We start from the raw sequence: 23,806 nt of genomic DNA, 5'->3' as shown, positions 1-23,806 counted from the left end.
TTATTTATTTAGAAACAATCCAAAATTAGTGGCTAAGATGCTGAGCTTGTTGATCAGAAAGTTCAACAGTTCAGTGGTTCGAATCCCTAGTGCAGTGCAATGGGGTGAGCTCAGGGTTACTTGTCCCAGCTTCTGCCAACTTAGCAGTACAAAAGCACATAAAAATGCAAATACAAAAATAGGAACCACCTTTGGTGGGAAGGTAACAGCATTCTGTGCGCCTTCGGCCTTTAGTCATGCCGGCCACATGACCATGGAGAAATCTTTGGACAGCACTGGAACTTCGGCTTTGAAACAGAGATGAGCGCCACCTCCCTAGAGTCAGGAACAAGTAGCACATACGTGCAAGGGGAACCTTTATCTTTACCTTACTAAATTTAGATTAGGAGTTGCATAAAAAAAGAAGAAAAATCCAGTGAAGACAATCTCTGTAGCCCCTCCTCTTTTCTTATAGAAAGGAATATAATAATGCCTTGCTCCTGTATTTAACCACAATAAATCCATACCTTCTCCACCTGTAGAAGATAGTAATCAATGAAATCTTGTGGCTCATGCAGAGAGTGGAATTCCTTGTGTTTCTCTATTTCCTGCTTTGCAAAGGAAGTGATCACCTCTACAGAAGCTATGGCCTCCTTGTGAGGGCCTGGGAGGTAGCTCATTAATCGTGGGAACATACTATACATCTAATAGCAAAGGAAGAGGAAAAGTTATTTATTTATTTCCCATCACAATTTAAAAAAAAGAGTCTTAGCAGCTCACAGTAATAGGCAACATTTAACAACCACACAAAAAAAATATTACAAACACATTAAAACATGGCAAAAAATACATGGTATCAGACCTCAAAAGCCATCCAGAAAAGCTCTGTTTCCAAATTCTGGTAGGAAACACATAATGTTAGAGGCAGATAAATTATTAGGAAGCTGTTGTGGCCCAGCAGGAGCTGTTGGAGCTGCAAAAAGACTCTGATAGCGAGGTACTCTATGAGTCGGCTCTGGAAGATGTGGAGGACCCTGGACAGGGTTCAGACTCTGAGCAGGGACCAGGAGGCACATGAGGCATGGAGCAGCAGTGAAAGCCTAAGTGAGTTTGTCCCTGATGTCAAGCCCTGGAGCAGTGGGGAGGAGCTAAGGGAGTTGTTCCTGGATGCCAGGCAAAGACGGGCAGATAAGCGCCGACAGCAACTACGGAGATACAGAAGATAATTGGGGCCAGGGGGTTGTGATTAGGCTCCTCCCAAGAGAGTATATAAGAAGATACTTTGGGAGGAGACTTTTTGCAGGACACAATTATTATACTAAAGCTGGAGAAGCACTTGTGTGTATTTCTTATCTATGGAAGTCTGGGTTGCCGCCAAAGTCTTGTCGGTGTGTTAATTTATTGTGAATAAATCGTCTAGCAGTAATCTTGTGTCAGCATGACTCACCGTACGGAGGGGGGTCAGAACAGGAAGCTATTATAAAGTTCTCTTATATTTTACAGAATCCTTCGAAAATAGGCTTACCTATGGCTGAGCTGTGATTTAATAAATTGCCCATGCTAATTAATAAATTAACTACATGGGTTGGAGTTTCACAGTCTTCCAGTTCATGAGCTAGTGTGTCAGAAGCCATCTTTTACATTGGGCCTTCAGGCCTGCCACATTTTCTGCTGTGGGAAAATGGGAGGGGGGATTATACCGAGTGTGGATCCCGGGGTAGCATCCTATCGGTTTGACAACTGGTTCCCTGAGTGTGCGCTCGATTCGCTCATTTGCCCCTTTCCAACCAAAATTGCCCATTGGATAAGCTGCAATCAGAATTTTGGACATGTGATTTAATGACCACATTAACTCACTTAACAACCATCATAAAAATGGTTGTGAAATCGAGTCCAATCAAGTAACAACTTAACTTGTGACAGCAATGTTTTACGATTAAAATTCAGGGCTCAATTATAGTTGTAAGCTATGTAGTCCTCGGGGTAGATCAACAGACATCCAGTACCTATAGGAGAACCCAACGGTGCTTGTTCAACAGGAAACTGGACTTTCTGGCTTTTCTTTGAAGACGTTTCGCTTCTCATCTAAGAAACTTCTTCAGCTCTGAATGGATGTTGTGGAATGGAAGGATTTATACTCCTTGTAGACAGCTGGTCATTTGTATTTTTTTAGAGCATCATTAAGTTCACCTGGAAATTTATCTGTGTCCTCTGGGTCATCTAAGTAGTGCAAATGGGTGTCGAGCCTTCTTGGAACTGTTAATAGGACTATTTGTAGATTACAGATAGGTGATGTCATATCTCTTTGCCTCTATTGAGAGAGGACTATTCAATTTTGACCTCAATGGCTTCTTTGATCCCTCTTTCAAACCAGCAGTCCTTTCTATCCAAGATGTAGACTTTGCTGTCTTCAAAAGAGTGGCTTGTGTGTTTTATATCAAACAGACTGCTGAATGTAGTCCTGATGTATTTGTTCTCCTATGCTATGTCATGGGTTTCTGAAGTGGTTGTTTTGTTTCCCTGTTTTGTATAGATCTGCACATAGCCCACTGCATTGTACTACATATACCATGTATACCACTAGTATATGCACCATACTGCATATACTCACTGGTATACCATGTATATCACAAGTATTGTATATCAGGGATGGGTTCCTGCCAGTTTTAACCTCCTCTATAGAAGAGGTTCCACAAATCTACAGTGCGATTTAGAACCTGTTCCAGCTCCCTCCCCCTGCCCATCCGAACATCATCAAGATGAAGAGTGAGAGGAGGAATTCTGGGAGTTGAAGTCCACAAGTCTTAAAGCTGTCAAGTTTGAACACCCCTGGCTTTTTTTTTCCTAAAAGGTTAGGGGCGCAAGGCTCTTGTAACTTAACAGCTTTAAGACTTGTGTGCTTGAAATGCCAGAGTTTCAGAGCCAACATGACTGGAGGAGGAATTCTGGGAGTTGAAGTCCACAAGTCTTAAAGCTGTCAAGTTTGAATGCCCCTGGGGCTTTTTTTCTAAAGGTCTAGGGATGCAAGGGTCTTGTAACTTGACAGCTTTAAGACTTGCACATTTCAATGCCAGAGTTCCTGAGCCAACATGACTGGAGGAGGAATTCTGAAAGTTGAAGTCCACAAGTCTTAAAGCTGTCAAGTTTGAACATCCCTGGGGTTTTTTTCCCTAAAAGGTTAGAGGTGCAAGGCTCTTGTAACTTAACAGCTTTAAGATGTGTGTGCTTGAAATACCAGAGTTTCTGAGCCAACATTTTGGTTGCTAAGCAAGAGCATTATTAAGTGAGTTTCACCACATTTTACAAGTTGGCCACGCCCACCCAGTGACATGGCTAGCAAGCCACTTCCACCCGTTCACATGGCCAGTAAGCCACTCCCACCCGGTCACATGGCTGGCAAGCCAATCCCACAAAGCAGGCCACACCCACAGAAGAGGTTCTAAAAAAATTTGAAACCCACCACTGCTGTATAAGTATTGTACTGCATATATTCACTGTGTCGTACTGCATATATCACAAAATAGAATGCTTAATGCCAGTTGAGACTTCATATTTTCTCTTTACTGGAGATTTCAGTTTGTCTTCCAAGCTGAGATCTTATTTTTCCCCTCCAATTTGTATTCATCTGTCATTCTTTTATACCTCTGTGGATTACCAACTATAGGGCCACTTCATTTGAATTTAAGCTCTACTTCAACACTAGCTACAAGATGGATCAAAAGACTAACATTTAAGTATTTGAATTTTTAGACTTTTTGTTGTTGTTATGCTGGTGATACTGAAATGATGGATTCCTTCATGGATAGAACCACTTTGGTTTAGATGATTTCTAAGGCTCCCTCCATGCCTTACATTCATGATTACATGAAAATGCTGATTGAAACATTTTTAGAAACAATTTGGGGAGTTTTATCTCTTTAAGAGCCGAGGTGGCGCAGTGGTTAAATGCAGCACTGCAGGCTACTTCAGCTGACTGCAGTTCAGCAGTTCAGCTGTTCAAATCCCACCAGGCTCAAGGTTGACTCAGCCTTCCATCCTTCCGAGGTGGGTGAAATGAGGACCCGGATTGTTGTTGGGGGCAATATGCTGACTCTGTAAACCACTTAGAGAGGGCTGAAAGCCCTATGAAGCAGTATATAAGTCTAACTGCTAATAGAAAAATGACTCACGATATGGAAAACGTTGCTAGTGGTTTTCACTATAATATCAATGGCTTGAATTAACTTCTGTAAGTTTTCATCTTCAGGAGGAAACTGACGTCCAAAACTCAAAGAACATATGACATTAGAAACTGCATGTTCTACTGAAACTGTAGGGTCAAATGGCTGTCCTGCAAATGCAAATATTTTATAATGAATTTCATAAAGAAGATAAGTTCTTAAAATCATATCAAATGTATCTTTTTTTTACTTGAAATACTGACAATAGAAAAAAAAGTCAGACAGTCTTGAACCATTGTCAAATTACAGACCTTTTGTTTGTCTAAAGATCTCCACGAGTCTCTGAGCTGTGTCTTCTATCTGATTCTCAATGCTTTTCTTCCCCAGGCCCAGCTTCCGCAGAGAGGTCATGCCAAAGTGTCTCTGCTGTTTCCAAATGTGGCCAGTGGAAAGAAGAATTCCTGTGGGCATCAATAGATAGTGATAAATGATTTCTGATAATATTCATGTTGTCAGGGTTCCAAATAGCATCCAAAATTAAATCAGAGTCCAAGGCAAAGTATTGCTCAAAGGTCCAATTTATTAAGAGAGCCATGTTGGCACATCTGGGGAAACCTGACTTTGAAAGCTTCCTGGTTTCTCCACCCAGTTGAAAGTTCAAGACCTTTCCCCTACACCCACAAGTTCATCACATGGTCCAATCTTCCACTGCTGTGCTGGCAGTTCCACCCATCCAGTTCCAGTCAGGTGCAAAGATGCAGAGACAAAGGATGACCTTGGCTTTCTAGAAAGGAATTTTATTTTGGCTACATAGCATTTACATCCATATCATCCCCCCTCCCATTTTCCCACAATAGAAACAGCATAGCAGAATAATAGAAAGTGTGGCAAGCCAAAGATCCAAATGGAATATGGCTGCAGCCCTGACACATGTTTTTAAAAAACAGCTATGTCTAGTTCTTGCCAAACATCTCTCTAGGTTTCAGATGGACATACCATACTATTGTGACTTGCTGCAATTTTCTAAGTTTCCAGCCATGTTACTTTTTCTCACAAAAATATTTATTCATTTTGGGAGTCACATAGACACTGGGAGAAATATGTGATATGGCAACCATAAGTGTAATGTTTTCCAATGTCTGTCTTTGTATAATGGATATCAAAGCCTTCTAAGATTATGTATTTATGAAAAACTGATAGAAGGAGTTGAAGTTGGAGGGCGGGATTGACGTCACTATGATACAACATGCAATCTTGGAGCTCTAGGATTGCTATCGATATCTCTGTTGCTGGACGGTCCTTTTTGGACCTAAACCATCCTGTAGAGACAGTGACAGAGAAGGGCACGTCCTGCTGATCTCAGAGGCATCACAAAGCCCCTGATCGATCCAGGAGAAGTTCTTTTTCCGGCTACAAGAGAAGCAGCCATTTAGGCTGCAGAAGGTTGGGACAGACCCCTGAAATGGAAGCAGAACAGGAAAGTGTGTCGGAAATGGTGAGAAAAATTTTACTATTAGAGAAGAAAACACCCCAAAAGACTTAGAGTTAAATTAAAATTGAAGACAGAAGAAAGCAGGTGAAGAATTAAGACTGGATCTCTTTCACTTTAATTTTGTTTCTTTCTATGGATGGAATTTTTACAAATGCCTCTTACTTTAAAATTGGACAGGTCTTTTCTTTTTCCCTCTTCTTCTATTTTTCCCATTTTTTGTATTTGTGGATCAAAATTCTCTTTCCTCTCAAGGCTTGGCTGGATTGTAACTTTTAAGCCTTTTTTCTCTCTCCCTTCTTGAATTTGAAGATTAAAGAGAGAGGTAAAAGCAGAGAAAAAAGAAGTAAACACTGCCACCTAGAGGCTGGAGGCTTGGTAACATCTTATATTACAAGACTATTAAGCATGTTTTGTTTATACAGGTGCTCTTTTGGAGTAAAGAGAAAGATGTGACTTCAAAGATTACATTGAATTTGTTTGAAACCTAGCAAAAAGCCTTGGATGTCTTAGTAGCAGTGTTTACAACCTGGAAAAATGGTGCAACATGAAGAAGAAAAGGAATTAACATTACAAATAATTATGCTAGAAATTCAAAAAGTTTAATAACCACAGAGAGAATTGATAAGAGACTTGAGATTATAGAACAAAATACAGAAAGAATGGAGGGAAAAGTTGAGAATATTTACAAAACAATGATGAAACTTGAGGACAGAGTTCAAAAAACTGCAGAGAAATATGAACAAAGTGATAAGAAAATTGTTGACACTAACAGCAAACTGAGAGTAGAGGGAAATGATATGTGTGAAAAACTGAAAGGAGAGATCGACGAACTGAAACTCTATCTCAAACTTCAATATATAGATGAAGAAAGGGGAGAAAATTTGGCAGAAACAATGAGAGTACTTTTGGCAGAAGCACCAGTGATAACTAAAGGCAAGTTGATGGAAGAAACAGATGGAGTGCTCCAACTCTCTGTAAGACATGTAATGAACAACAAGTTCTTAATAGAAGTCCACATAAGACTTATCAAGAAAACACTTAGAATACAGATTCTACAAATGGCAAGAGATATTGGACTGCACTACTACTGGAAGGATACAGGATGATGAAATGAAATGTCACAATAAAATTAAGTTAAACTTAGTTAAACTAAGTTTAACTAAGTATTATGTATAAGACAAAGTAATAATAATTATAGTCAAATAAATGATTAACAATGATAATAATGCATTTATATATACTAGATTGATAAAATGAAATTTTATATAAAATTGCAAGTGAGACTTTGGAGATGTTGAAAAGCCTTTTTATAAAAGATAAACAATTTTATATAGAATAGAATACAAAGATGTAATATCATTGGATGATTTCAGAATGATGTAATGAAACATCATACTATAAATTTACTTTAAATTTAGTATGCTTCATATAAAAAGGATGTAATAATACCTATACTCAGGGGCTTCCAGTGGACAGGGCCTGACAGAGAGTTATTATTTCTAACAACTCTGGAATCTTGGCATCGTTAATCTGTCTAAACAGCAATCTATCAAGCTGTTTAGCAGTTTATCTATCCTCCCTTCGGGCTTAGAAGAGAGAGATGAGCAGCTATGCATTGGAAGTTTTCCAACTAGCTTTTTCAGCACAAATGCCGGGAAGAAAGTCAGAAACACCGGCTGTAGCATGGCAGCTCCGTGGCAGGATTTATTCTGCCTTTTGTTGCATTCTCAGCACAATGATTTATTATGGACTTCAAGCCGAGCTGAACCAATACTTGTGAGCTTCTTAATTGTATGTATTAATCTTTTTAGCTCCATTGTAAAGAATTCCTTCTGCTGATTACTTGCTGAAAGTTCTATAAAAATGGCGCTGAGCTGTGCGGGAGGGACGTGCCTCAGGTAGAGCTTCTGCGAAGCCTAAAAGTGATTTACTGTCAAGAAGAGATTTATTTTCAAAACAAATAGCAACTGCTGTATAATTGGACTTCCTGGACTTTTTAACTGACTAAAGAAGATTAAGTTCGAGATGGCTTCTAAGCAAAGATTCCTCCCCCCTCCTCCCCCCACATCGAAAAGTGCCAGAAATTCACCAGCGCCTTCTGCTAAAGTACAATCATCACTCCCTTCTACATCTGCAGGGGACCCCCTGACAAGGCAAATCTGCAGAAGGAATTAATCGATGCATTACAAACTCATGCTGTTATGATGGGAAAAACATTTAAACAAGAGATAGCTGCTTCTAACAAACAGATGTATGAAAAACTTATGACATATAACCAAATGATTAGGAGTGACTTTGTGACGGTTATAAACTTAATATTTGGCTATGTACAGGACCTTGAAGAAAAGTTAGAGGAACTTAGTGACACTAATACGAAATTGGCAACGAAACTGGAGGCGGTCCAGCAAAAGGTTAGCGATACAGACAATGAAATCCTAATGCTACAGTATAGGCAAATGGAATTGGCTTTAAGGATAAGGGGTCTTCCTGAAAGTACACAAGAGAACCTGAAACAGACTCTCTCTGAAGCCTTCAACTGATGGTGGGAGGGAATCTTGACTGGCAAATCGAAAAGGTTTATCGAGTTAATTCCTCGCTTTCAAAAGAAAAACAATTGCCAAGAGATATAGTGGTCTACTTCACCACTAGAAATGCGAGAAATACGATATTACAGGAATCCTACAAAAATAAGCTTCAAATCCTGGGTCGGGAGGTGACTGTCTTGAAGGAGATACCACCTAAAATGCTGAGATCGAGGAAAGATTATGCCTTTCTAGTGGAAGAGCTCAAAAATCGCCAGATACAGTTTAGATGGGACGTACCAACCGGCATCACATTTAGCTATCTTGGAAAAAGACATCGCCTCAATACAGTATGGAAAGCCCAAGATTTCTACACCAACGTACTGATGGGTGGACAACCCTCTTCCTCTAGAACTAGACAAAGAGAAGGATATGATGGAATGCAAGCCACTCAAGTTTTAACAAGGGAGGATCAACTTGTTCTTTCAGAGGTACAAGATGCTAAAGAACAAAGACAAAACCATGTGGTTACCAGGCGAATGGAACAGGAATTAAAAAAGCAATGTACACAAGCCATTGCTCAGGAGCATACAGGTGTTACATCAGAAACAGAGGGAGGAGCTAGGCCAAAGGTTAAATTTCAAGATGTTCAGATGGCTATTAAAAAGTTTCAGGGGGCTAAGGATGGTAACTAAATCCCTAATATGGAATGTTAAGTGGTTGGATTAATTAAGTAGGAAATGGAGTGCTCAGTATTGAAGGGTTTGATTTGGTATATGGCTGTTTGTTTGCTGTATAATAAAGAGGTGGATGAGAACGTTAAAGGTCATGCTCTGGGGAATGCCTTGCTACGGGTTGGGAAAAAACATTAATATTAATTACATGGTAGATTTATAAAAAGGTTGAGGTATTCTGGACACAAATATGATGGATTATGTAAAATGCTCTCTCTCAAAAAAAATCCACCTATTCCTTGTTATGTATAACTACTGACTCTACAGCAGTAGAGATCAACTTGATTTTGCATTTGATAACTGCAGCTAGATTGTTGGTGGCGCAATATTGGAAGAAATAAGATTTGTTTACTAGTTAGGAATGGATATTGAAGATCACAAACTTAGCAGAGACGGCTAAAATAGTTGCATATCTCAAGGATAACTCAAATGAGAGATATAAACCAGACTGGGAAAAATGGACTGACTATATTCAAAATAAATATGGGTCTAGGAAATTTCAGATAGTTTATGACTAAGATCAGAAATGATACAAATTATTTATAGTTAGCCTAGCAAGGAGGAGCTAATATGAATTCAAAGATGTTATTAACTTTCTACGTTTTCTCTTAAGTATATCTTAAACTGTTTTTGTTAAAGATTTATACCTTGCATTGGTTCTGGGAAGTCAGGGTGGGGGAAGGTTAGAGGCTTGGGGGGAGGGTGGGAGGGAGTGGAGTTTACTAAGCTGGAGTGGGGATGTTGGATGATTGTACATGTATACTATTTTTTTCTTTTTTAAGTATAATGAAATGGAATTATAAATACCATCAACACAACAGGGATTTTGCTCAGATGCCGAAACACATTAAGTGAATCAGAGGAAGAGTGGGAAGTAGAGGAGAGAAGAAAGATAGGAAGAGAGGGATAGGAGGGAGGGTGAAGGGGGAAGATGAGGTGTATAAGGAGGAGTGGTAAAGGGAGAGAAGAGATGGAGAAAGGAAGGGGAAGTAGAGTAGAAAATGATGGAGGGAAGTCAGGATATAGAAGAGTTGGAAGTAGAGGAGAGAAGAAGATAGGAAGAGAAGGATAGGAGAGAGGGGGAAGGGGGAAGATGAGGTGTATAAGGAGGAGTGGTAAGGGAAGAGAGTAAAAAGAGAAAAGAAGAGGAAATAGAGTAGTATGGAAGTGGAAATACACCAACAAAAGGAAGAGTGGGAAGCAGAAGGGAGAAGAAAACTGGGAAGGGAGGGATAGGAGAGAGGGTAAGGGGAGAAGATGAGGAGGTTGAGGATAAGGAGGAGTGGAATGTAGAGAGAGAAGAAGGAGAAAGGAAGGGGAAATAGAGTAGGAAAGGAAGAGGGAGGGAAGATAGGAAATAAGAGAGAGGTAGAAGAAAGAGGTGTAGGGAGAGTAGAAAAGCTAATAATGGGTGTTAATCTTTTTGGGGCGTTGAGGACAAGAGGAACTGATGTAATCACTATTTAATACTATATGATATTGGCTCTGTATAGTATACATGTGATTGTATGTTATGAAATCGAAATAAAAATATATTTTTAAAAAAGTAAAAAAATAAAATAAAAGTAAAAAAAAATTAAAAAAATAATAGCTATACTCAATGAATAATTAATAATCATAATAATTGTATACATATATATTAGATTGATGATAATCTAATAATGGAAAAAACATGGAATTGGAAATTATTAGAGAATGCCAATACTAAAATAATAGAATGACTTAGAATAGGATATTAAATATACTTTATTATTGGATACAATGAAGATGATATAATGAATTATTATAATATAAATGAATTCATATTTAGAATACTGTGTTTAAAATGAAGAAACAATAGTGATAATCAAACAAATGAAGGATTATAACAATAAAGTATACAAGTATATTTGATTGACAATATGTAACTAGATAAAATTTAAGTGATGACTATGGAATGGACGCACCTAAACCTTGTAACCAATCAACGCACTGTACGTAATTGAATATGTTTTTATGTTACATGTCTTGTTTGTTTATGTTTGCTTAAAAATAAAATAAAAAATTTAAAAAGAGAGAAGGAATTGAAGTTGCTGGAATCTTGGGCAAGACTGACCAGGTCATATTACAATTCAATATAATGCAAACACAAGTAATAGAATATAATCCAACCAGTGCCTTAAACTTTAAAAGAGTTGATTTTAACAAACTCAGAGAGAGCCTTTGAAAAATTCCATGGATAAATATCCTAAACAACTCAAGAAGTATGGAAAACTCTGAAAAATATGATCATAAAAGCCTAGTCCAACACAAAGTGCTGAAAAAGAAAAACAAGAAATCCAAGAAGAAACAGTTTGGTTACACAAAGACCTCTCTGATAAACTGAAGGAGAAACATGATAAGTATAAAAAATGGAAAGAGGGACACATAACTAAGGCAGGATATCAGAAGACAACCTGAATCTGCAAAGATGAAATCAGGAAAGCAAAGACTCAGAATGAACAAAAACTTGCAACAGAAGCCAAAGATAACAAAATAAGTTTCTTTCACCATATAAAAAAACAAGAAAAAATTCAAGGAAACAGTCGATCCACTAAAGAGAGAAGACAGCAAGGAAGTAACAGGCAGCAGAGAGAAAGCAGAGCTGCTTAACTCATTCTTTGCATTGGCCTTCACCCAAAAAGAAACTATAGCTCAACCCACCAAAAACATAACTGTAAAAGACAGACTAGAAATAAAAATTAAAATAAACAAGAAAATTGTAAGAGAACACCTGTCTGATCTTGATGGATATAAATCACTATGATTATATGGATTACATCCCAGAATTCTGATGGAGCTGGCAGATATTCTCTCAGAACCATTTAACCACATCTTTCAAAAATCCTGGAGCAACGGGAAATATCAGAGAGTTGGAAAAGAGTTGGAAAAGAGCTAATGTGGTTCCTGTTCTGACCCTGTCCTCCATCCAGTAATGAGACAAGCTTAACTGGAATTCTATAGCACTTTATTAGCAGGAACAAATCTCGGTGGCTGAAAGCCCAAGCATAACAAACAAATAAGAACCTTGGCAGCAACTCAGACTTCGACAGAGACAGATTACAGCTTCTCCAGCATTAAGAATGAAGTTGAATCCTGCAAATCAGACTCCTCCCGGAGTCCCTCCTTAAATACAATCTTGAGAGGAGCCTAATTACAACCAGCTGAGTCTAATTATCTTTTGTAACTGCGTAGCTGTTTTCTCTGTCAATCTGCCCGGCGTTGCCGGGCATCCAGGACCACCTCCCTTGTCTCCTCATCACTATTCCAAGGCCTGACATCATGAGCACACTCCCTTCGGCTCTCAACGCTGCTCCATGCCTCAGGCACCTCCTGGTGGCCAACCAGCCTCTCTGCGCCTTGCTCGGAGTTGGAACCCTGTCCAGGGTCCTCCACCTCTTCCAGAGCCGACTCATAAGGCCCCTCGCTGTTGGACTCTGTTTGCAGCTCCAACGGCTCCTGCTGGGCCACAACAGGTTCCTATTTTCAAAAAAGGGAAATTAAAAAAACACACTTGGGAAACCGCAGCCTAACATTAATGCCTGTTAAAATACTGGAAAAAATAAAATAAAAAACCAGATCTGTGAACAAGTAGAATCAAATAAAGTTATAAGTAGTAGCCAGCATGGGTTTGTTAAAACAGTTCATGCCAAATCAATCTTATTTCATTCTTTGCCAAATGACAAAATTAATAGATCAGCCATCAATATGCAGATGATACACAACTGTAGCTTTCTGCCCCGTGCCACCTCAGTGTAGCGGCTGACGTAATGTGCCGATGCCTGGAAGCTGTCAGGATCTGCATGGGGGTGAACAAACTTGTACTCAATCCCAATAAGACTGAGTGGCTTTGGATGTTGCCCCCGAAGGACAGCCTAGACAGTCCATCCTTAATCCTGGGGGGTGAAAATTTACACCCCTCAGAGAGGGCCCGCAATTTGCGGGTCCTCCTGGATTCGCAGCTGACACTGGAACTCCATCTGTCGGCTGTGACCAGGGGGGCCTTTGCCCAGGTTCACCTGGTGCACCAATTGCGGCCCTATTTGGATCGGGAGGCACTTCAAACAGTTACTCACGCCCTTGTCACCTCAAGGCTGGATTATTGCAAAGAGCTCTACATGGGGCTACTCTTGAAAAGCGTTTGGAGACTGCAGCTAGTCCAGAATGTGGCCGCGCGAGCGATATTGGGTGTACCGAGGTACACCACATTACACCTGTCCTCCACGAGCTGCACTGGCTACCAATTGGTCTCCGGACGCAATTCAAGGTGTTGGTTATTACCTTTAAAGCCCTACATGGCTTAGTGCCAGCATATCTGCAAGACCACCTACTGCCACATACTTCCCAGCGGCCGGTGAGATCCCACAGATTGGGCCTCCTTCAGATGCCGTCAGCCAGACAATGTCGATTGGCGGCTCCCCGGAGGAGACCCTTCTCTGTGGCTGCTCTGACCCTTTGGAATGAACTATCCCCAGAGATCCAGACCTTACCCACTCTCATGGCCTTCAGGAAAGCTGTTAAAACCTGTCTATTCCGGCAGGCCTGGGGCTGTTGATCTCATTGTTGAGATCCAGCCCCGACTAGAACGAATGCATGTGTTGTGATTTTAAATTTGTCTTTTTTTATTATTTCTTCCTTCCTTTTCTTTTTGTAAGCCACCCGGAGTCCTTCGGGATTGGGCGGCATATAAATTTTATTAATAAAATAAATAAATAAAATGCTGTGGACATCGTATACTTAAGATTTCAGCAAGACACTCAACAACCTACTTCTTGGTAAACTAGAAAAATGTGGGATAGACAGCATCACCACCGGGGTGGGCTGTTCAGGGTTTGTAATCCTTAAGGAACTAATTTCTTAAATTTGAAATTCACTACAAATCGCATGTCAATCATAAAATGTAGAAGACATTTCAATTAAAATTATCTCCCTCCACTTAAGAAGACATGAATGTTCCTTCCTTTTATCAGGTGATAAAAGAAGGAGAGGAGATGAAAGGGCTTTGTAGCAATGAAGGAAGAATAGGGAAAAAAGCTTAAAAAAATTAACATATTACCTGGGGAATCAAGCATGCCACTTTTATGAGCAGCACAAGGCATTGGATGGTGAAAGTTTCTGCTTTTTTCATGATGTGAAAGTTTAAGTTACAGTGCTATGAAATAATCAGTGCCCTGTGTCAAAATAGCTTCTTTGAATGTTTGTGCCTAAATCTTTTGGTTCTTGAGGATGATCAGAAAACTCCAGGACAAAGGGAATGCTTTTTTATATTTATATGTAAGTTCTATAATTCTATAGTATATCCAAAAAAATATATGCCAATACTATAATTGTTTCTTTCACTTGTTTATCTTCCATTTTAAAGCTTAATAAATAGATATGTATTTTCTATATTAACTTTTCATCCATTCCTAATAGTATCTGATCAAGTGTTGATGGCTCTTTATAAAAACCATCTGTTTTTATATCTTTCTCATCTCTCGATTGTATGGTAAAAGCCGAGGTGGCGCAGTGGTTAGAGTGCAGTACTGCAGGCCACTTTAGCTGACTGTTAGCTGCAGTTCGGCGGTTCAAATCTCACCGGCTCAAGGTTGACTCAGCCTTCCATCCTTCCGAGGTGGGTAAAATGAGGACCCAGACTGTGGGGGCAATATTTTGACTCTGTAAACCGCTTAGAGAGGGTTGAAAGCCCTGCTATTGCTATTGCTATTTGCAAATGAGGCCACCATGCAAGGTTCACCCTTTGATTTTGTAATTTCTATTTAGTTTTTAATTCCTCTTTCTCATTTAAAATATCTTTATGCATAACAATTTTTCCCAAGTTTACAACATTTGGGTATATCAGTGCTTCCATTGTTGAAAGCCAGACTGGTATTTTCATGTAATTTTTTTGCCCTAACCTTTTTCCAAAGTAGAAATAAAACATTTCTTACACAGCATCTTCGTAAATATCTATGTATTTTGTTCTTTCCATACCACAGAAAAGCATGCCATCCCAGTTGAAGATCATGACCCTCCAACAATAGTAATCTCCTATGTCTAGGATTTATCCATTCTTTCACCCAAGAGAGTGTAGCCTGGTAGTAAAGCTCCCAATCTGGGATTTTATATACAATTTATTACTACTTGCACTTACCCCTTTTTTTCGCTAAAGAAGTGAAGAAAGGATCCTCTAGTCTATTAGATAATTCTTCTGGGAAGCTGTTCAATCCTTCTTTCACAGCTTTGAATCCAGACAGCACTACGGCAAGTTGACGTCCAAACCACATGGAATATATATTTCCATATTGTTTTACATGCTGCCAAGTGAATCAAAGTTGAGAAAAGTCACAATCAAATAAAACAGGTTATTTCAGTTAATACACCCTCCTATAGTCTTTCCTAAATCCTCAATTCAAAAGACGTTTCACCGTATGCAATTCTTTGTTCTTTAGAATTTGTAAGGGCCTGCCTCTCCTGTTGTGGCCAGCCAGTGGCCAGTGAGGCTGGCAGCAGAGTGGGACAATGAGGAGGTTGGGGAGCAACATGGGCCTGTCCTGGAGACTGGGGAAGGCTCAGACGAGGGCTCTGCATCAGAGGCAGAGATGGGGCCAAGGCCATCTGGCAGTTCTCAGCTGCCTTCAGAGCTAGACAGCAGTGAGGCAGCGGAACAGCTGGCGCCTGTTCTCTGTGTGTGCATGGGCAGAGCTGCCAGAAGAAAACAACAGAGTTGACTTAGGAGTAAAGCCATAAGTAAATGGTGAATGGCCTTTCTCATAGGAAATAAAAGAGGGACGAAATGGAAGTGGGTTTTTGCAAGAAACCATTCATTCGTTATTCATTCATTTCAGGAGTGTGAAGATCTGTCTGTGAATCTCAGAGACTCTGACAAGTCTTTTCTTGCACAGCACTGTGTTTGGAAAATATTTACATGGTAGCTCTCCAATCTAGATAAGATCTGTGGTAATAAATTCACCTTTGAAAGACTGGTTACCAGGCTTTTGCTGAAGGTGAATGAGAGGAATTCAGATTTGTTTAATAAAAGGTTTTTTTTTTCAGGACCAGGAAGCCTAGGTGAGAACATCTCCTTTTCGTTCAAGAAAATAGAACTCTTGAAACAATTAGCATTTCTAAAGGAACCTTTCATTGAAAGGAAGGGATTGCAGGACAATGGAAGCAGAGTCTGAAGATTCCCATGCAATTTAGTTAAGATAAAGTAGTTAGAAACCTCTCCCCTCAGTCTTATCTCAGTGATAAGAAGCTGTTCTCAGGCTTCTCTTGCTGGAGGCTTCGGAATTGAGACAAGACGGCCCTCCCCTCTTGCATTCTCACGAAGGTAAATAAAAGTACAGGATAGATAGTGACCAGGGAAAAGGCAATTAACTAAAGAATGCACCCAGGCCCCCTCCCCACCAGAATGGCAGCATCCTGATAGGGATCTGTTTCTGACCCGCTCCTCCATCCAGTAACAAATTTCGAGACAAGCTTAGCTGGAATGCCACAACACTTTATTAGCAGGAAACATAAATCTTGGTGGCTGAAAGCCCAAACACAGCGAACAAATAAAGAACTTTGGCAGACTTTGACAGATAAGGATAACAGCTTCTCCAGTGTTGATAATTAAGTTGAATCCTGCAACCAGATTCCTCCCAGAATCTCTCCTTAAATACTATCTTGAGAGGAGCCTAATTACAACCACCTGGGTCCAATTATTTTTTGTATCTGCGTAGCTGTTCTTTACGTCGATCTGATTGTCGTTGCCAGGCATCCATAACCAACTACCTTGTCTCCTTGCCACTGCTCCAAGGCCTGACGTCAGGAGCACACTCCCTTTCCCTTTCACCGCTGCTCCATGCCTCAGGCGCCTCCTGGTGGCCAACCAGCCTCTCTGCACCCTGCTCAGAGTCGGAACCCTGTCCAGGGTCCTCCACATCTTCCAGAGCCGACTCATAAGGCCCCTCACTGTCGGAGTCTGTTTGCAGCTCTAACGGCTCCTGCTGGGCCACAACAGGGATCTATGGCACTTGACAACCTACCTGCATGAATCATATATTACAAGGAAGGTGATCAATTTTTACAAATTAGTTTGTATGGACTAGAAGACCTCCAAAGTTACTTCCAATTCTGTTATTCTGTTAGTGTGGAGGATAGCCTTGTCAGTCAATAGTCAAACCCGAATCCAAGAGTCTAGTTACACTATTACAGTCTATAGGGAGCCTTACGAAACTGCTGGAAACAAATGTCATCTTCAACAGAGGAGAAATGCAACCTGGTCAATCTGCACTGCTCTCAGTGCTGCAGTTTGCTCAGTAGAGCCTAACTGTGTGGGCAGAGCCAATTCTACAGGTTCCAGAGAAAGATGTTAAAAAGCTGGAGAGTATTAAAGTATTTAAAATATAAAATTAATCAATTATAAAGTAACAAAACAGATACAATAAAATAAAATCATTAGCATGGTAAAGGAGGGATCCAGACACACAGGGGTGGGGGAGTTGGGGTTAGCTTTTAAATAGTCCCCCATTGGACCAGTGGTGAAATTCAAGGTTTTTTTACTACCAGTTCTCTGGCTGTGGCTTGGTGGGCATGGGAAGGAAGGATACTGCAAAATCTCCATTCCCTTCCCACTCTGGGGGAAGGGTACTGCAAAATCTCCATTCCCTTCCCACTCTGGGGGAAGGGTACTGCAAAATCTCCATTCCCTCCCCACTATGGGGGAAGGGTACTGCAAAATCTCCATTCCCTTCCCACTCTGGGGGAAGGATACTGCAAAATCTCCATTCCCTTCCCACTTTGGGGGAAGGGTACTGCAAAATCTCCATTCCCTCCCCACTCCAGAGGAAGGATACTGCAAAATCTCAATTCCTACCCCACTCCAGGGGAAGGACACTGCAAAATCTCCATTCCCTCCTGATCAGCTGGGACTCGGGAGGCAGAAAATAGATGGGGGCAGGGCAAGCCAGAGGTGGTATTTGGCAGTTCTGTGAACTACTCAAAATTTTGGCTACTGGTTGTCCAGAATCTGTCAGAACCTGCTGAACTTCATCCCTGCATTGGACCCAAAGCCATCTGACAGAGCCAGGTCTTAAAGCTCTTCTAAAAGTAAGGAGCATGTGAAGCAATCTCAGTGGGTAGGATGTTCCAGAGGGCAGAAGCTACTGCAGAGAAGTCTCTTCTCGTGGATATTTCCAGCAGAAATTCCTTGACTGACGAGATCCACAGTATCCCCCACTTTCCTGGTGCAGGCGGACTTAGTCAGTCCCATCAGCTTTTCTGGTTTTATAACCTTGACCTTCAGTTGTATGATTCTTTTACATCTGATTCCTTGATGAAATATTGGAATCCAGAAGAAGAATGACTTTTCTAGGCACAACAAAGAGCTTTCTCATGGGAACCAAGGTCATATGTATTGCAAAATTGTGGAAGGAATGCCTGAAGAGTCCACCAATTATTCCAGTTGGCCAATGAGACCATTGACACTTGGGGATGAGGTTATTTCCTAGTTTCATTATACTGAAACCACGGGAAAGATTTAGATTTGGTTTTCCATTAAAGCTGTGTTAATATGACATACTCATTAAAGAAGATATTTGAGAAGGAGCCAAGTCTCAGAGTTCTTTTTTTTTTAGTTTGTCAGTTGGCGTCTTGACATAACATATCTTATATTGCTAAGAGCTTTGATGCTGGGGAATGTGCCAAAAATGCAGAGGTTGTAACACCAGGCTGTACCACGTGCCTAATTAGTCTATCAATAGTGCTGAAGGTAGGGATCAAAGGAAAGCGACTTCCCCAAGCCATGAATTTCAAGCAAATCTCGCTGAGCCGGTGCAGCTAGATGGGCCAACATTGAGAGATCATTTGATTTGTAATTGTCATAAAAATATTCTAATTAAAAAAAGAAAGGGAAACTACAAGCAATAAATCTTACTTTAAGAGCAGAGTTTTATTTCATTAGCAATTTGGAACATGAATAGCCAACACAGCAATGCAATTTCACAACAAAATTTACATTATTAAACCATTGCAATCCAATGGCTTAATGACAGATAACAGGTTCTACAAGGACTGCTATTGGGCAAAGGACGCCATTATCATCTCAGGTCACATTTCTTAAACCTTCTTTTTTACTGACATACACATTCCATCGTTTCCCTTCCTTGTTCTTTCTTACTTTCTTACTGACCGTCACTTTCTGTAAACACCTGTGTACATTTGAAGCTCTCAGCCATTTCTTACTTTCAGTTCCTCATTTCCCACCATCTCATTCTTCCTGCTCTAAATATATCCATACAATCACCTACTTTGCAAAAAATGCAGCACACGAGTCAGGACATAGAAATATCTCTGGTACATTTTGCAATTATGTTATTTTAAACTTTGGTTCAGTGAGGCCTGCAAGCTCTCTCCTGGGCCTATTACCTACAATTTTCCAATAGATATAGCTCTCCCCTCACATAATAGTCACAAAGATGACAGAGGCAGTGATTCTGGGACTGTCCTGGTTCGATGAGTGGGGCCCGATGATCTGGTGGGAAGGGCGAAGAAAGACAAATGGGTCTAGGAAGGGGCCCTCTCCCTCCTCAAGGCAGCCAGAAAGGAGAAGCTGTCTAGCATCAGGTGGAAACGAGCTCCTTAAAGCCATTCGGAGCAACCGCCAGGAACCCAGCTAATCCCCAAAGTATACCAAGACCCAGCGGGGTCTGACGTGCTAGCGAATGTTATGTGCTACCCCTCCGTCCACTGCCCTCCCCCGACTATGTGATTGAGGTCCTACCAAGCTCCCTAAACCAAAAATGTACTTCGTGACCCAGGGGTGGGTTTCTCGCCCCGTTCCAACCGGTTAGGTTGGAACGGGGCCGGTGGCGTCCTCGTGCACGCGTGCGGTGCACACATGCGTACTAGCATCTGCGCGACGCTCCAGCTGCTCCTGGACGATCACGCAGGCACTGTATGCGTCCTGCGCATGTGTGGAAGCGCCAAACTCGTCAAAACTGGGTAAGGACCGCGGGCGGGCGGGCGCGCCCTTCGCCGTTCCTGGAAGTTACTTACTTCCGGGTTCGGCGACCAACTGGTTCACAGGGACCGCCGCGAACCGCTTGAAACCCACCCCTGTCGTGACCCCAAAGGACATGAAGAAGCTATGGGAATTCATTGATAAATGTACTCCCTTAAATGTTCTACGGAGGAATTATTGAGTGTGTCATCTGCACCTCCATAACTGTCTGATTTGGTTCTGCAACCCTACAAAACAAACATATCCTTCAAAGGATAATTAGAACTGCAGAAAAAACAATTGCTACCAATCTGCCTTCCATCGAAGACCTGTATATTGCACTAGTCAAAAAGAGGGCGGTGAAAATAACAACAGACCCCTCACATCCTGGACATAAATTGTTTCAATGTCTACCCTCAAAATGACGCTATAGAGCACTGCACATCAGAACAATTAGACACAAGGACAGATTTTTCCCCGAATACCATCACTCTGCTAAACAACTAATTCCCATAACACTGTCAAGCTATTTACTAAGACTGTATTACTATTATTTTTCTCATCCTTCTTAGCACCTATCTCTCCCCACTTATAACTATAACCATGTTGCTTGTATCTTTCAATTTATATAGTTTTTATTTATTGCTTCCTAGTATGATTTGATAGCTTATTAGTAATCTTGACTATCACTAGGTGTTGTATATTTTATTCTTGATGAATGTATTTTATTCTCCTTTTTTGTCAATTTTAAAAAAAAACTTGTTACAATTTTTTAAAAAATTCTTTTACAAACGAAGTGTCGTCTGGGTTTTCCTCCCTTTTACATTCTCTCTTATAATTTGTTTTACATCATATTTCTATTCCAATTTCAGCCCATTATTTTCTTCCCATATTTCCATCTTAAGTTTAAATTTTTCTTAACACATAGAAAATATCATTTTTCACCTTTTCAGAAAAAAATGTATCAAATGTAGCATTTCATTTTCCACTTGTTATTCTAATTTCTATAGGTAGCATATATCATCACATTCAATCTTACTATAACAGGTTGGTTATCCACAATTAACAATGTTAGTTTTAACTATATATCCTTAACAGTATTAACCTATTGCATTTTCTATTAATACATCTCTTCTTTCTCTTCCTCCTTTCCGAGCCATTTTCTCTTAACTCATCTCTTGCTCTCTTTGATGTTCCATTTTTCATCAGTTTTCTGTTTGTCCTTCTATCCCCTACTCTTAAATTTCCTTTTCTCTTTTTTCCCCCCTTTATATGTATTATATCTTTTCTTCAGAATTTTTCCTATCATTCTTCTTTGAATTATTTGAGTAACCCCTCCTAGGAGTCAGTGGTGGGATTCAAATAATTTACCAACCAGTTCTCTGTCCTAATGACCAGGTGGGTTGGCAGGGCTTAGTGGTCATGTGACTGTGTGGGCATGGCCAACTCAACATTACTCAGGTCGATGGGCACTTTGCCTTAGCTGTTACAATGTAATAGGGGTTAACTGGAGAGGCAGTTTCTGTAAGCAGGGCAATAAAGATTAAGCTAGAAACAACACCAGAATGTTTCCTTCCTGCCTTCCTTACAGGATTAGCCCTGTAAAGCGGGGGGGGGGGGGAGAAGATTTCTTCCAACAACTGGTTCTCTGAACCTCTTACAAAGTTAAGAACCAGTTCTCCCAGAAAGGTGCGGACTGGCTGAATCCCACCACTGCTAGGAGTTCTCTTTTTTGCTTCTCACTGTTTCTCTGTTTGTTTTTGAATTGTTCTTTTTTTATAGAATTTTCCTTTTTCCCTCTCTGCTCTTTTTGTGTCTCTACACATCTCAATAGAATTATCTAATTATTTGGTTTTTATTTTCAGCCTTTTTTTCACCCATGTTACCCTCTCGCCTCTCATTTTTGTTTCTCTTTGTCAGTTCCTCTCCTTCCTGTTCTATATATTTCAATGATTTTTCTGGTTTTTTTTATACCTTTTAGTGTTGTACCTGCATCCTTTAACATTTCAAATAACTCTTCATACATCTCACACTCCATGTTCAAGTTTAACAAGTTTTTAATATTATATTTTACCACACTTAATTAGGTCTCTTTCTTAGTTCCCAGAACTAATACCCAGTCCCAAAATAAAGCCTGTCCTTCTTCACCATCCCTTCAGCATGGTTCTGGCCCAAAGGCCTCCCAATGACAGTTTGCTGGCTGGGTATTTCATGAGGCTCCTTGGAGCTCACTATTTTCCCAGCTGTTCCAGCTGCAATGCTTCTGGTTTCACCTCTCTTTTTATTCTCCTTATATTCACGCATATGCACCAAAGACAATTCCTTGTGTGTCCAATCACACTTGGCTAATAAAGAATTCCATTCCATTTTATAAAAACCTAGCCAGAGGCTTCATCCAGCTTGCAAGATCCCAGTGGCCATTCCCATACTGTTCAAAGAGAAAAAAGATGGGACGATGAGACTATTCATGGACATTAGGGGTATAAATGGTGTGTGTGTGTGGAAAACATGTACCCCCCCTCCCCTCCCCCTAATGAAATACATGCTGGCCTATCTAGCAAAAGAAAAGATCTTTACAAATGCTAGACCTGAGGGAGGCATACTACAGGGTGAGGATCAAAGAAGGGGATGTGTAGAAGACTGTTTGAAGAGTTCACCAATTAATCTAGTTGGATAACGAGACCTGTGACACTTGGGGATCCAAGTGTTATTTCCTAGTTTAATTATACTGAAACCGCGGGAAAGGTTTAGATTTGGTTTTCCATTGAAGCTGTGCTGATATGATATACTCATTAAAGACGGTATTTGAGAAGGAGCCAAGTGTCAGAATTCTGATTTGTTTTAGTTTGTTGGTCGGAGTCTTGACATAACGTATCTTCTATTGTTAAGAGCTTTGAAGCTGGGGAATGTGCCAAAAATGGAGAGGTAGTAAAATTAGTAAAATTGTCTACCAAGCAGATATGAAATCTATGTACTGACATCTGTTCTATTGCTTCCTTCTCAGATAAGCTACATTATCTACAGCAGGTGTTACATTCCATAACTCATATCCAGAAAGTTGTCCATTGCAGGAATATAGTATAAAGAATCTTTAACAGTGGAATATCTCATTTGAGTATGGTGAAGGAAACTATGGTGAATTCACTCTCTTGTGAATTCATTCCATTAATAAAGTTTTGTGGGTTTTTTTTTTTTTTGATAAGATAGAACTAGAATTTGCCTTCTAAAAATTCAACCCCATTATTTCACATCCTGCTCTGTGAAGTGTTAGTGAGCAGGTTTCGGCTTGAAAATTCTGGCATGATGAGAAAATCAAGTGTTATCATGATCACTTGCTCAATTAAATTCCATATCATGCAGGAATATTTTATTGGGTTAAGACATTTCTTTATAGTTATGGTACAAAACATAACAACAATGGGGATTATTTTACAAATAAAGCATGATTATTTAGAATGAAATACCTTGCGGAAATAATCTTCACGAAGAAAAAACCCATAAGTCCATAAAGTCCCAATGAGAGGTAGAGCCAAAGGACCTGGAGGCAAATGTCTTCGGGACCAGAGTTGTTTCAGGAAGAAAAGAATCAGCAGAACAAGCAGCAAAACAAACAAAAATATCCACGTCACCATCATTTTCTTGCTGGGATTTTATTTTTGAGACTTTCCGGTTGATCTGAAGGGAATTGTCTCGTTTTATCTGATAACCTTTTTTCCTTCCTGTTTGATATATTTCATTGTTGAGAAAACAATAGCAGCATATCTTTTAAAGTACTGTCTCATTGGTGCTGGTACTTTGTCAACAAGATATTATCACATAAATTGGGGTTAATAAGGTTAATTCCTGTGCACGTGACATGAAAATAATAGAGGAAGATAATTATTATTTTTTAAGAATCAGGGATTGTGCAACCCATTTTTCTCCAAAGTGATATT

General features: G+C 40.1%; 1 protein-coding gene across 1 annotated transcript in view; it reads right to left on the bottom strand.

The window, feature by feature from the left end:
• Window positions 1-23,506, bottom strand: part of LOC116513987 (cytochrome P450 2J2-like) — a 29,337-nt gene extending 5,831 nt beyond the window's left edge. The window contains 5 exon segments of the mRNA XM_032225348.1: window positions 507-683; window positions 4,149-4,309; window positions 4,451-4,600; window positions 15,039-15,201; window positions 23,336-23,506. Coding sequence (XP_032081239.1) covers window positions 507-683; window positions 4,149-4,309; window positions 4,451-4,600; window positions 15,039-15,201; window positions 23,336-23,506 — 822 coding nt within the window.
• Between the last annotated feature and the right edge of the window lie 300 nt (window positions 23,507-23,806).

Source organism: Thamnophis elegans, chromosome 10, assembly GCF_009769535.1.
Source record: "Thamnophis elegans isolate rThaEle1 chromosome 10, rThaEle1.pri, whole genome shotgun sequence".
In the NCBI taxonomy this organism is placed as follows: Eukaryota; Metazoa; Chordata; class Lepidosauria; order Squamata; family Colubridae; genus Thamnophis; species Thamnophis elegans.
This window is presented reverse-complemented; position numbering and strand designations above follow the sequence as displayed.